Source organism: Tympanuchus pallidicinctus, unplaced genomic scaffold (genome assembly GCF_026119805.1).
Source record: "Tympanuchus pallidicinctus isolate F22 unplaced genomic scaffold, pur_lepc_1.0 scaffold8, whole genome shotgun sequence".
Lineage (NCBI taxonomy): Eukaryota > Metazoa > Chordata > Aves > Galliformes > Phasianidae > Tympanuchus > Tympanuchus pallidicinctus.
The window spans coordinates 4,514,812-4,528,714 of NW_026294802.1; the positions used below are offsets into that span (position 1 = coordinate 4,514,812).

Sequence of the window (13,903 nt, forward strand, 5' to 3'; positions counted from 1 at the left end):
ACACAGACACTGAGTGGCACCGCCACGTTTTGTCCAGGTGATCGCTGCTCGTAGTCTCTTCACTTTTCTATTAAATGATGCATTGGACGCTGCCATGAAAGTGATGCAAGGTCTGTTCCACTCCTAACACACCTTTCAGGCCTTTGGGAAAGGGAAGATGGGAGACTTTGATTGATGGCTGAAAAGTGAGGGCTCCCATGGGGGCTAGCTGCCAGCACCCCTCTGCCTGCTTGCCTGTGCATCAGCCCCTGGGTCAGACCCTGCCACTCCTTCCTGCCCTCTTTGCCCCTTCCTCTTCTCTGTTTGGCATCCTCTCAATCTCCTGTCTCACCTTCTCCCTTCAGGGAGAAGTATACGCATTTTAACAACTTTCCTCTTCTTTCTGCATCTCTAATGGCACATTCAAGTGATGCTCGTGGTCAGAGGTGCAGGCAGACTGTGACATTCACATTGTCACAGTGGCACAAGCATCACCACCCCTGGCTCCCACTCAGAGCAACTCTGGCACTGGTTTCAGTCCCTGCCATGCCCCTGGAGACTGCATCTCAGTAGGGATGGGACAAAAGAAGGAGAGGGATGAGTGCTCTTGGTGGGAGGTGGACACATCATCTTCCACCCTGCCTGCCCTCCTGATGGCACCACCATACCCACAGCTGTGTCCCCTGCAGTACAAACACCTCGATGCATTTTGGTCCCATATGACGGAGAGAAAGAGAGCTGACATCTCTGTCCCGTCTGCACTTTTTGTCAATGAAGGGATTAGAAATTATAATCTCAGATTTGCATTTTAAAGTGGATTTTCAGCTCTGTGTGGAGCCTCAGCCCAACTTCACCAAGGACCTCAGTGGCACAGCCGCTGTCACAGCCCCAGCAGCCACTGTCACAGCCAGGGGTGCATAGTTGCACTGTCCCTATGGCCACATCTGCAACACTTGCCCCCAGTCTATGGCCCTAGGCCTCAGAACAACTCCTGCTGCAGGGGCTTCTCTGCAGAGCAGAGCCCAGGATCATGTGGTGCCCGAGGGCCCCATGGCTGGAGCTGCTCCCAGGACACTGTCTGCTAAATCGTACTGGTCCCCATCACCCCATAGCCCCCAGAGGCTCCCACTCCTTTCTGCAGCCCCACCCCTCTCTAAGCAGTACATGCTCCCTTCCCTGCGCTTTTCCCCAGGCTCCTTCCTTCACCATATTGGCTTCAGACCCATGTGAAATGTTAGCAAGCTGCTGTTTGCTTCTTTTCCTTGGCATCTCTACTGCCTTTCCTTCTGCTAATTGCTGCAGCAGTGCCACTTCTAGGGCAGGCTGACAGATGGCCAGGATTTATCTTTGAACAAGCCATTTAATAAGTGCTCCTGCTTTTCCCTTGCACATTTCTTTCCCAGCCACATGTCCTGGGCTGCTGCTCAGGCTGTCCTTTTCACTGGGGATGCCAGGAGATATGGCAGAAGCTTAGGGCTGACGTCAGATCCCAGAGGTCACCAGGCTGAAGAGCTGGGAGGCAGAGAGAGGCTGTGGTCCCCCACTGGCTCTCTGTGGCAATGTCCAAGAAAATTTGCTGATGATACTAAACTGGGAGGTTCTGCACCAGAGGGCTGAGGACATGGAACAGGCTGCCCAGGGCAGTGAGCACAGCCCCAAGCTGCTGGAGTTCAAGAGGCTTTGGGACACTGTTCTCTGACAGAGAGGGTTGGATTTTGGGTTGTGCTGTCTGGAGCCAGGAGTTGAACTAGGTGGTCCTTATGGGTCCCTTCCAATTCAGAAGGTTCTGTTGGGGATGAGTGGCAGCAGGATGGTGAACACAGGGAATGAACATGGTGATGCAAGAGGTGGGCGCAGAGCAGGGAGAAAGCCCTACATGGCAAGCAGGAGATGGGGCATTCATCCTTCCTGTGGCTGGCACTGTCTCAATCCCATCTGGTCAGCTCTGCAAGCACTCAGCCTGAGGTTGTGAGCATTTGAGATAGTGGAGAGCTGAAGCCTTCTGCAACGGGTGGGAGTAGAAATGTGTATGTCTACTATCAGGATAGACACATCTTAGAGAGACACTTGAAGTGTTTTTACCACTAGTTTCGTCCCTTGAGTCCCGTGGACAAAGAGCTTTTGCACTCTCTTTCCACTCCCTTTTGTTGAAATGAAGTTGGTACTGGCTGGGAGGATCTTCCCTCAGGAGCAGAAGGGCTGAGGGAGACAGAAAGGCTGGAGCACAGCATCGCACAGCTTAAGGCCCCACTCCACATGCTTGAGAAGAAGTCCAGCTCGTGGGGTGTATGGATTAAGGCAAAATCCACAGCTTTTAACCTCAGCTGCACTCATTAGTTGCAGAAAAGATGCTCCAAGATCACCCAAGTGTGATAAAGCTCCTGAACTGACAGAATCACACAGTCCTGATTGCCAAGTTGGCTTCATTCTTGAGGAAGCATCTTGTATCCAGATGTCTAAGGTAGGGCAGCAGGGTGAGCACGGCTCTTGCTGCACTCAAGATCTCGCAGTGGCTCTACAGAGTGACACCTCTCCCTTGGCAGCTGTGATGACAAGAAATCTGAACCTTTAGGGAACTGTGGAGATGACTGGAGGTGACCAGCTGTCCCCAGATTCCCTGAAACCCCAGCACAACTTTCCAGAGTCTCCCAGGCATTGTAGAAAGGGGCCTATCATGTCCTGTATGCAACAGTTGTACTACAGCCTCTGTCCCTGATAAGAGACTGTGATGTGGCAGTTTTGGACTTGGGGTAAGGCTCCTGCTGCATACTGATCCCACAGGGCCCCAGTGCCTGTGTTGGCCTTGGGACGAGACTCTGATCCAGGGCAGGACACAGCAGGGCACGCAATGCTGAGGTCAGTGGCACCTCTCCTAACACCTCACTTGATGTGGCAGGGTGGGACCTGCTTATAGGAAGCACGTGAGGGATGTGTTTGATTTAAAGTCCATCTTGAAAGGATCAGAGAAAAGCGCTTCTCAGAATTCTCTGTGGAAAAGAGTGGCATATACTGATGAGCTCTGAATGCACTAGGGCTTGGTTATTTGTCAACTATGTAGACAATATAACATATATTGTCTATATAGCTGTATAGATGCAGTAAGGCAGTTGTGGTGTATGCTTTTTGGGTTGTAAACTCTTTGTATTGGCACTGCCTATATGTGCCTACACACTATCCATGGCAAAGAGTCTGGCCATCTTCTTATTAACAATAGCTAGTATATGTGCAGCAGAGTAAGGCAGGAGTATAACACATATAGACAATCTGTTTTTATTGCTTTCATCTTTACAGCCAGGTGTGTGATCTAAACATCAGGCAGAAACTTCTCCAGATAATTTCCTGTTTCAAAACATCTTAGAAAGTGGATGTGTTTGGGATGGACCGATAGATAATACATCTGTGGCACACAAAAACAGAAATGGAAGCCTCTGAATCCCTGCGAATTCCTATCCGTGTCTCAGGGATTTCTGCCCTCTCAAATGTTTCACCAAAGGCCTTTGGATCTGAGGGATTCTTTGAAGCCAGCAAAGAATGTGCAGCCTACAGACTGCTTCCTCAGCAGGTGCAGTCCAACCCCAGCTGCAAAAATGTGGGCTGCTGTCCTCCACCCGCTGCAGAAGAGAGCTTCTTCACGTGCACGTGTTTGTCTCTGATCATCTCTCATCCCTGTGCACAGCTTCACAGAGGTTGGTTTCATTAACCCCGGGGTGATGCTTTGTGTAAATATGCATGCATATCTGATTTGCATGGAAAATGTCATTTTCCCAACATGTCCCTCATCCAAATGTTAGTCGAGCCTGAGCCTCTGCAACTCACAAAGTGTGCTGTGACGGTAACTGGAGCCCACACAGCTGTCCTGCTCAGGCAGAGCATGGCTGCACACGTCTGACAAAATGCACGGCGTGTTCAGCCGCATGGGTAGCAGAGGTGCCTACACATGATCTGCCATATAGTCTTACATGTTGGCAGATGGTGTGTGCATTAACGCGCGGTGTGTGCTGATGTCTCTGGGTGAATGAGTTTCTCTGCAGCCAGCTGGCGTACCACACATGCACTGGCACACTCGGCGCGCTAAGTTGCTCTCCTTGCTGCAGCATGCACACACAGCAGCATGCGCTTGGCATGGCGTGCACTGTGGGCACAGAGACTGGGACCGGCCCTGGTGCATGCCAGCAAGGTGCAAGGGAAGGAGCTGCAGTATGTAGGGCTTGGCCTTTCACCATCCTGCTTTCCTCTCTGCCTCACCACATGGGTGAACTGCACATTGGACAAGATTATTTCTCCCTGGTTTCCTCCGGATCTGGTCCTTTGGGGGCCCCAAGCATGGAGCTAACTGATGAAAACTCGGCAGTGGGCACACAGGGCTGTCCCCGAGGCCAGCAGGAAGCCTTGATGCTCAGCAGCCCTTGGGAGCACAGCCTTGGTGTGTCAGCCATGCACCTGCACACACCGACAAAGCCCGGGGACACGGGAGGGGGCCGAGGCAAAGAAGACATTGGCGCACAAGTGACAGGTCTCAATATAATTTCTAAAACTCTATTATAATCGAACAGATAAAATACCTCTGATCTACTTCTGTTGGTTTGTTACAAAATAGCCATTTGGACTCTTAGCTAGGTGTGACCACACCACTTTCCCCAAAGGAAGCTTTTCTCAGTGATATTTACAGCAGAAAACACGTACAGACAGACAGGTGCTTTTCAACAGCCTACACACAGGTAACACGTCTGTTGTTAACTTGTTTTGTTTTTTTTAAAAGACACATTCAGATGGGATGGTGATTAGTGCTGAAGAGCTGGGTGACTCTGAAGCTGGTGTCCCCAGCATGGCTGTGGGGAGCAGGCAGGACGCAGACAGCTTGAGCTCACAAACACAGTCCCGGAGCCCATGTGGGCACAGTGAGGCAGCGGTGAGGGGAGGCAAGACCTGCTCAGCAGCTCCCATTTCAAAGCAGAGACTCTCCCAAGCAGCAGCTTGCTGGATACAAGACTCAAATTTGTTTCAGAAACCTCACCAACACATGCAGGTAGTTGCAGGTTAAGCCTTCTGAATACAACAAAACTCTTCCAGCTCAGAGGCCCTCGAACGCTTCCAAATCTGGCAGTACTTTTTGTGAAGAATGAGTGTCGGTGAAAAGCTGCTTGTGGACCATGCTCACAACTTTCATCTACAGCAATGTGTGAAAACATAAGCAGTGCTCTGCAGGTCTTGCAGAAAACACTAACTCCTGCTACCACAGTGGCCCAGTCAATAGCATTAAAAGCACAACAGCAGCAGACAAACACTGCATTAAACCCAGATTGTTTGTGCTAAGCCTGATCCTACTGCCAGATTTTTCCCACCCCTTTGTTTGTGCTATAAACAAATCAATTTCACTGGACCTGCACCAGCATGAGCAAAAGAATCATGACAGTGATGGTTTGCATAACACAGCTGTCAGACCTCCCTAACACCTTGCTCTGTTCCAGCTTCCAGCAGAGCCACCTTCCTGCCTGGCCACTGAGCACCAGACTCTTGCTGCAGAATGTTCTATATTGGCTTTCTCCCTTCTCCTCCCCTCTTTTTTTTTTTTTTTTTTTTTTTTTTTTAATATAGAAGGATAAGAACCCAGCAGCAAAAAGCCATCATTCTTTAGGGTTGATCTAATCTCTGCAGCGGCTTCTTTCCTGATCCCACCACCTGAAGTGTTGTGCCAGCTTCACCATCAGGATCACTGCAGCCAACAGCTGGTGGCTTTTCTTTGGTGAGTTGCAGTGCACGTTTTGTCCTTCATGAAGCTGTCACTGACAGGCTCGTTCTTGCCTGTGCCCCATCAGCAGTTAGTTTGTGTGCAAGGGTGTCTACTCACAGCACTACAGCTACACTGCATTTGTGTCTTGCACTTGCACGTGGGAGGGCTGTGGAAGCAGACAACACAATAGATCAGATGAGGTGCTGACATGCTTTAAAGTGCTTGTCGTCCTTCTAGACCAACCTTCAAAGGAAAAACAATCCAAATTTTGAAGTGAAGTCCGAAGGGCTCAGCTACACAGTAGAACTTACGGCAACCTATTTTACCTGACCCTGAAATGAAGTGTTTTGGTATCTCTGTGGCCAATCCCAACAGAAGATGCGAGAAGACAGCAAAGGTTATCTCTGCTTCTGTGCCCAAAGCTGGAGGCCAGCAGTAGCCTTTGCAGAGTCAGGAAAGTGGATCCTTCTTGCCCTGAGAGACGGTTGTGCCATAGGTATTTTGGCACTTCAGTCAATTCACATCTGCCCTTCACCCAGCATTACGGAGGGAGTCTCATGGAAGCTTCCTTCCTTCTTTTTTTTTACATTCTTTTTGCTTTCTCAATCAATTATTAAAGCAGCAAATCTCTCTTGTAGGAACTTCATAGATGTGATAAATATTTTATCCCAAAAAATTATTTCATCAAGTACCTTACGGTTTTTGTTGTTGTCACTTTGTGTTAAATGTCAAGTAAAGCCTAATTTATTTAACACACACATGCACGCACACATACAGACCTGCAGTGGTTCATTGCACTCTGGGAAAAAAATGAACTGAGTGCTGCTATTCCTCTCAGGCAAGAGACTGCTGGGAGGACAGAGCAGAGCCGCTGCCTCTTGGATACCCCCTTGCACCTCAGCAGGAAGCAGAATACGGCAGCCACACACTGTGCTGGCCAGCCAGGGACAAATGCCACACATAATGACCTTAGTGGTCTTTCCCAGCATCTGTGATTCTATGATTTGGTGATTCTATAAGCTTTGCCATGAAGCTGCAGGTGGGTTGGGTGAGATCACAGGTGCCGTCTCGTGGCGTAGTGCCATCTGGGATGCATCTAGCAGCAGACCAGGGCAGCCATGTCTCACAGCTGGATGGAGTCTGAGGGATTGAGCCCTGCCTGGAGCCGTATGCCCATAAGGAGGGCAAAGACCTTACAAAGGATTGGCTCAGAAAGGTGGAACATCTTTGTTGTCCCTGAAGGCTGGATAGGAGAAAGCTTCTCTGGTCTGAAGAGAGACTGAACTTCTACTCAGTGCTTTCTAACAAATCTTTCAGTCTTCTGCTTCCACGGGCCTCCCTGAGGCTAGGCCTGTTTGTTCCCGATCAATACATCTTCTACTGCATGTAAAAGCATCAGTCTGGTGCCCAGCTCCAGAGAACTAAGTAAACAACCAAGACAGGTCTGTTGGCAGATCTGGGTGCAGGGGTCAGGCTCAGAAACTAGCAGACCTGGAGCTGAGCAGGCCCCTGCCCTGGAGGACTGGCAAGCACAGGGCAGCCTTCACCACAGCCCCTCCCTGTTTATTTAACCCCAGCTGGGTATATGGCAAAGTCACAGGAATGAATTCTTTCATCTGAGTGTTTCAGCAGAGCCAAGGGACATCCAAAGAGCACTGGTGGGGGGCAGGCCCTAACGCATTCTTTCACTGGTAATAAGCCCCAGAGATGAGAATCCTGGAGTATTGCTGCTGTGTGGATTTTAGCATACAGAGAAAAAAATATATTTCCTGCATGTCTCCACCATCCCTTTTCCCTGACATTTTGCACATCCACACTACTGCCAACACTCCTCACCTCTCTTTACCCCACCAACAGCCAACCAACAGCGCTCATTCCTCAACCTCATTCAGGAAAGAAGACCATTTCTTTCCTTCCCTCTTAAAATAAAAATAAGGGCCCTAAAAGGCGTACTGTCCTATTTTGAAATCCTAAAGTTGATCTTCTTAAGCCTCGAAGGAAGATAGAATGAATGAGTGAAACCAAAGCCTTTAAGCTAATTAATACCTTCCCCTCCCTACTGCTCAAAAAGATTTTTTTTCTTCTAAAAATACAGCCATAGCTCATTTTTAATGCTGTCTTCTTTCACATCAATGTCCTCAATAAAGAAGAGAAGCTGAGCTGTCATCTCTATCTCAAGATCTTCCCCTCCCCTCACTTTGAAGCTGGGATAGAGAGGAAGACTGGAGAAGGGGCCTTGGTGTGCAGCTTTCTTATGGGAAGGGCTGAGACAGGCAATGGCATAGCAAGGCAAGAGATGCAGATGGCAGCTCATGTGAGTGGGCTCCATAAAACATTTTCCCCTTAGCACTGGAGGAAGAGCCCAAGAGAAGGAAACATCCACCCCCAGGAGGTGAACATAATACTTAGCTTTCTTTCAGAATGTATAAAAGCAGATGGGAAGGAAACACAAAACCAGCTAGAATGAGAAAAGCAGAGGTGGGTCTGTTTCAAGATAGATAAAAGAGTCGTGTGTATGTGTGTGTTTTGAGGTGGAAGGCCACCTCTTGGTGCCATCTCTTTGGAAAACTGCTCATCCATTCCAGTGGAGATCCCTGGGCTTAATCTCTCCCTTCTGCTCTCTCAGAACTGCTTAGTGTTTCCTTTAGTAAGCATGCGCCATACATACTCTACCATACAGGTGTATTTACACATGATGTGGTCTGCTAGTTCTCAGCAGAGGTCTCTGGTACAATGCTCCAACATAACAGAAACAAAAAGTTTTGGTGTTCAGAGTGAGGCCATCTTTGCGTGTACTGCAGCTTAGGACAGTCTCTCCTCCTCTCAAGCTCTTTTCCATTCTTGCGCTCCCTCGTCTGGAACCAGCTGCTTCAAGGAGATAATATTTGAAGAGCGATGAGGAGAAAGCATGGCAAGTGGAACAGGCTCTCAGCTCCAGCTTAGCAGGCAGCAGCAGTGGTGGCAGGGAAAACTCCACCCCTGGGAGTGCCCCAGCATCTTTCCTTGGCACGGGTGAGTCAGTTTCTCTCTGAGGCTGGCGAAGTTTCAGGGTGGGTATAAACCTATGGCCAGGTAAATGCAAGGCAGGGAAGAAGATCAAGGAGTAGCAAACGGAAGACACAGTGCCTAGAAAGCAGCAGGTCATCAAGCCTCTCAGGAACAGGGCAGCAAAGTGCTACGTGGGGATGGCATGAGCACAGGAGGCCTGCGGGGCCAGCAGGATGTAAGGGTATGTAAGCGTGTAGGTTGGCAGGTTCTATAGATGGCTCTTCGTGATTAGCATCATCTTGAGGGGAGATAGGGCAAGAGTTAGCTCTTTTTTTTTTTTTTCTCTTTTCTTTTTCTTTTACTAAAAAATAAATCACAAACTAGATCTCTGTAGGCAGAAAGGGTCCCAGGGAGGCGGTGGGGCTGGGAAGCGGGGGAGTCTGTGCTGTTCTGGTGCTGGTGGTGTGGCTACACGAGGCTCCGCGAGCCACTGGAGTACCTGCGCCTCTGAAGCAGGGAGCTGGGGGGGCAATACTGGTGGGGGTGGTTGTAGGGAGGAGGTGGAGGTGGCAGGGGAGGCTGATGGACCAGCTTCATGGGGGTCCCGGGGAGCCCACTGCCCACACCGCGCCAGGGGGTGGAGGTGCAGGAATCAGAGGTGACGTAGCGTGTCAGAGTCTGGTTGAGGGCCGGCTCCATTCGAGCGAGGCACGGCTTGTCCAAGACAATGACTTTGACAATCTGCTGGCACTGTACAAGTGTCCCCGCCGAGGCGGGGTGCGAGGGCACCAGTGCTGTCTCCAGCCGCTCCCGTGGCATGTTAAGACGCATGCTGGGCTGCATTCCACTCTCGGGCCCCAGGGCGGAGTTGTGCTGGTACGTTTGAAGCCTGTTGTGAATTGACACCTATTTTAGAAACAGTCAAAGAAGCATTAAATGTTACAAGACTTTTCCCATCTGCTGCTACTGGCTGCCCTGAACCCCCGCCACCAGTCAGCCTCACATGCATCGAACCCTCCCCTCTTGAAAAAACAGAACAGGCACAAGCCCTGGCTGCATCCCTCTCTCCCAGCAGCCCCATCATCCTATCTAGGCCTCTGTGCCTCTGTCCCTTCCATTGCATCAAAGGCGGCAGGGCTGGTGTTCCCAAATGCAGTGCAACTTTGATTATCCAAACAGCATAGGGAACGCAAATCAACTCAATGAGTGGAGGCATCCATAAATTCTTGTAATAATGAATAGACCTCAGCGGTCATGCCTTTGCCCCCAGCAGCAAAACAAGGGGGCAAAAGGGACAACTGGGTAGCAAGGTTTCAGATAATCGAGGTTGTACATTTCTGCAAAAATGATGGTAGCTGAATCTGAGATAGAGAGAGAGACTCGAGCCTTTCCCAGCTCCCTGCCTTTCCGAGTATGAAGGTACACCACATGACTGGCTAATCTGTTTACAAAGGAAAAAAGCAGAAATCTGACATACTCTAGCAAAAGGCAGCTCCCTCTGATCCATTTGATGGTTTGTCAGTGAAAGGAAATGATTTTCAAAAAAGAAAAAAGAAAAAAAAAATGCCCATCTAGCTCATACAATGATAAAAGAAATTCATGATGAAATGGCAGCAGATTAGATAATCTCAAAGAAATGGAAATGCTCCTCTGCTGGCAGAGTATTATGTGGGCAGTGGGAAGGGGGGGGTGGAAGGAGGAGGTCATCAGGGTCCCCACAGAGAGATGCTGACAATAGAGTCACTCGAAAAAGAAAGTTCACTGAGACCAGCTTAAAAAGGGAGCTGGTCTGGACTAGAGATCGTTGAGGGGGAAGCACAGCAGTAAAATGGTGCTTCCTGGATGGTGACTGAAGTCATAGTTCCTTCTGGCAAGGCCATGGGCTGATGGAGTCACCAGAGCACAGCAAGGTTGCTGTTGAATGTCAGTCAAATGACAAATCCTGGGTAGGATACTATTGCTTGGTGGCTGGCACAGCACTTCCAGCAAGGCAGGGGTATACAGATGGGCAGACTGGGCAAAGGGGATGCCCTGATGGTCTGTATGTTAGACAGCAGAGCAAGCAGCCATGGAGGAGGAGCTGTGGAATGACCAAGCTTCCCACCATGCTGGAACAAGGATGAACTGTTTGTCCCTACCCAAGCATGGAGGTTGTTCAGGCCCAGAATGCAGCAGGACTGTGTCAGTATTTATTCAGGCAGTGAAATATACCTTTGGAAAAACTTGTTGTTGGGCCATGAAGTGCCAGTGACATTAAAATACATGGAAGTCATTCTCCACAAGAAAACACAATGCCCAAAAGAAATTGGAAGTTGGCTGTGAGAGGCACCTTATCCAGATAGTGGGTGTCTGCAGGGAAATGGGTGTTTTTCAAGGAACATCAGTGACACCCACTCCCCACAGAGAAGCTGAACTCCTCAAACACAAATACTACGACAAGAAGGGAAAGAAGTGCCCTGGAAAAGGGCAAATTCAGGAAAATTGAGGTATTCCAGACATGGAAAATGTAGGAAGTAGTAAATAAGATTTTCAGAGTGAAGACAGCATTTTTCTGTTTTCTTACAGGCAGCGTGAGCATGGGTGTCTGTGAAGAAACAGGCAACCCATGGGTGCTAGACATCCCTGCAAAGATAGAAGCATAAGGACAGCCAAGCTCCCTGTCTAGGAAGGTGAAGCTCTGGGAAAAGTCTCTGATATAAAAAGGCCATGCTTAATCCCCTCCAAGGGATGGAGAGACAGCTGCAGAGATTATGCAGGAAAGCTGGGCTGCAGGGGAATTTGCATGTGATGCTGCATGGAGTTAGCATGTCAGGGAAGTCTTTAGTGGGGTTCTCAGTCTCCCCATAAGCAGTGGGGTGGGTTAGTCTACAGCGTTTGGGAGCTTGGTCCATGAGGGATGTTACAGTTATAAAAACGGATTGAAAATGCTTTGAAGTTTAGTTTGGATTTGAAAGTTGTATTACCCGTCCTAGCAGTAACTTTTAATTGTATCTCTGGAAATTGGTAAAATTGTCAGTCTGGCTGGGGAGGCATTGATTAATACCTGAGAAAAGAAACAACAGAGAATGTGAGAAGAGCTGAAGTGAGAGAGAATTACTTACCTCAGCTGCTCCGCACTCTACTTACCTCCACTGTGCTGTCCGAGACCTTCTCCCCCAAATCCTTCTTGCCTTTAAAATAAAAGAAAATATCTCACTCATGAGGTCTGTTCCTCAAGTCAAGAGCTGGCCCATGTAGGGTGGACTGGAAAGCTCTAGGAAGAGGTCCCAATAGGACTCAAGATAAATTGAATTCCTCTTTCAATCCATCAGTTGCATGGTGGTATAGGGGAAATCCTTTTGGGGTCCTATTGTTAGTTCTCGATGTTGAAGTGAGTTGGTAGCCACTCATCAATGCGCCTGTTTTTGGCTGGCACAAGACATAAAGCTTCTACAAAACTCAGAACACAAAGCTCCTACAAAGGAGCTGTCGTTGCAGAAGTGGCAGAAAAGACTCCAGAGGAATTATATAGTGCTGTTACTGTGCTGCATCAGTTTTAGAAGAAGAGAAGTGGGCCGTGCTCAAGAGAAGTTAGCTGCCTCTTTACCTGTTGGTGAGCTCTGCTTGGACTGTGGTTCTATCTGGGCTCCATTGCTCCGTAGCGAGAGAGTCTTTGCCCCTTGCTGCTTCTCCAGCTCCCCTGCAAGACAGATGTGTGGCAGTGAGTGAGAAGAGGGATGAAGGGAAGAAGCAGGGTATACTGAAGGACTAAAGTGGGAAGTCAGCAAGAATTAATGTAAGAATATGACAAGAGTCTGTCAAGAAAGGAAGGAGAGAGGAACAGCTAAGAGAGAAACAAAAACTGGAGAGGATCTGATATATGGAGGACCTTACATAAGGCCTCTGTGTATGACTTGCATTTATAAAGAATAGGTTACTGCTGCATAAAGGGGTACCACTGATGCTGAGCTACTTGGGCTTGTTAGTTTATACGTGGCAACATCATTAAAGTCTATTTGGACCTTGCTCTGTGTAAGACAGGCCCCAGAATGGCATGGTACAGACTGCTTTTCTCCCACATGTCCCTGGAGTGAGAAGACAATTCTGCTAAGACTATAATCTACCCTGTACTTCCCAGATATCTACAGATAGTATTTGCATACTCAGAGTGTATGAGATGGAGAAGTCTTCTGGGTCTGATAGTCTAAGCTTCTCTACTTCAGTCTACTGTCTCATACACTCTAATTGACAAGGACCATAAATAGTTCTTCCCTTTCTCCTGCTGCTGAGTGCTCACAAAACCTGGCTGCTTTTTGCTCTGTTAGTGAACAGAGGAACAGTTCTGGGAAGACTTCTACAACTCATCCTCTTTGTCACTCTTCCTGAAGAACCCACTGCTTTTACATTTTCTCCCTTGCATACACATGGAGTATGATGGCATCAGAGTCTGAATTGTGTTAGAGGTCCTTACATTCAATACGTATCTGCTCCAGCTCTGTCACTTCTGCTATTGACTCTTTCAGATCTTCCACAAATTTCTGCATTTCCTCGGCTCCCAGAGCACAGAAGTGCAGTACCTGTTTCTTTTCTGAGCCCGAAACTGGAGTCACCAGTGTGATGCCATGGGGGTAATCTGTGAATAAGATGTGTCAAAATAATAGAGAGGCATTAGGGTTTCTTGCTGGAGAAGTCTGCTTTCCTGTTTTCCCAGGACAGACAATTTCAGTCCAGAGGAACTTAAGAGTTTGTCACACTGCAAATTGTGAGGATCTGCAGCATTGCAGCACTCCAAGGAAACAGAACGGCCAAGGTCCAGCAGCAAGGCAAGTTACCACCACTACCATAGTGGTGCCATAGTCAAAAGCCTCTAGATCTTCATTACAGTTAATGTAATGTCAACGCTAAGAACCTGAGCACGGAGATGAGACTATAAAGCCCTCCTGAATCTGCAGAGGAGTTAACAGTATATATGATGCCAATGATACTTTTTCTCCTTTGGGAGTTGCAGCCTGAGAAGTTGGCTCCTGGACTCAGAGTCATTAACATCCTCAGATACAGGACTTCTCTCCAGTCTCTACTTCCACCAGCAGGGAACATAGCTGCAGTGTCAGCACAGCATGAGTAGGGAGCTCATCATGCTATGCAGAGAGTGCGGTAAAAATAAGGGTGTGGGTTTGCAGGTCTCCACTTAGTAGTCCCCAAAAGGCAAAACACTGTCAGAAATGA

The 13,903-nt window shown here is 48.6% G+C and overlaps 1 protein-coding gene across 6 annotated transcripts in view; it reads right to left on the reverse strand.

Moving 5' to 3' along the window:
• Window positions 1–4,480: 4,480 nt before the first annotated feature.
• The window catches only part of IQSEC3 (IQ motif and Sec7 domain ArfGEF 3), a 102,454-nt gene continuing 93,031 nt past the window's right edge, over window positions 4,481–13,903 (reverse strand). For 2 of the 6 annotated variants that reach the window (XM_052667503.1, XM_052667504.1), the window contains 4 exons: window positions 13,149–13,310; window positions 12,285–12,377; window positions 11,825–11,868; window positions 4,481–9,604 (listed from right to left, as the gene is read on the reverse strand). In XM_052667503.1, the coding sequence (XP_052523463.1) occupies window positions 9,167–9,604; window positions 11,825–11,868; window positions 12,285–12,377; window positions 13,149–13,310 (737 nt within the window). In that variant the 3' untranslated portion in view covers window positions 4,481–9,166. Of the gene's footprint in view, window positions 11,742–11,824; window positions 11,869–12,284; window positions 12,378–13,148; window positions 13,311–13,903 lie in introns of all 6 variants that reach the window. The other 4 variants (XM_052667507.1, XM_052667506.1, XM_052667508.1 and 1 more) reach the window with 4 other exon arrangements.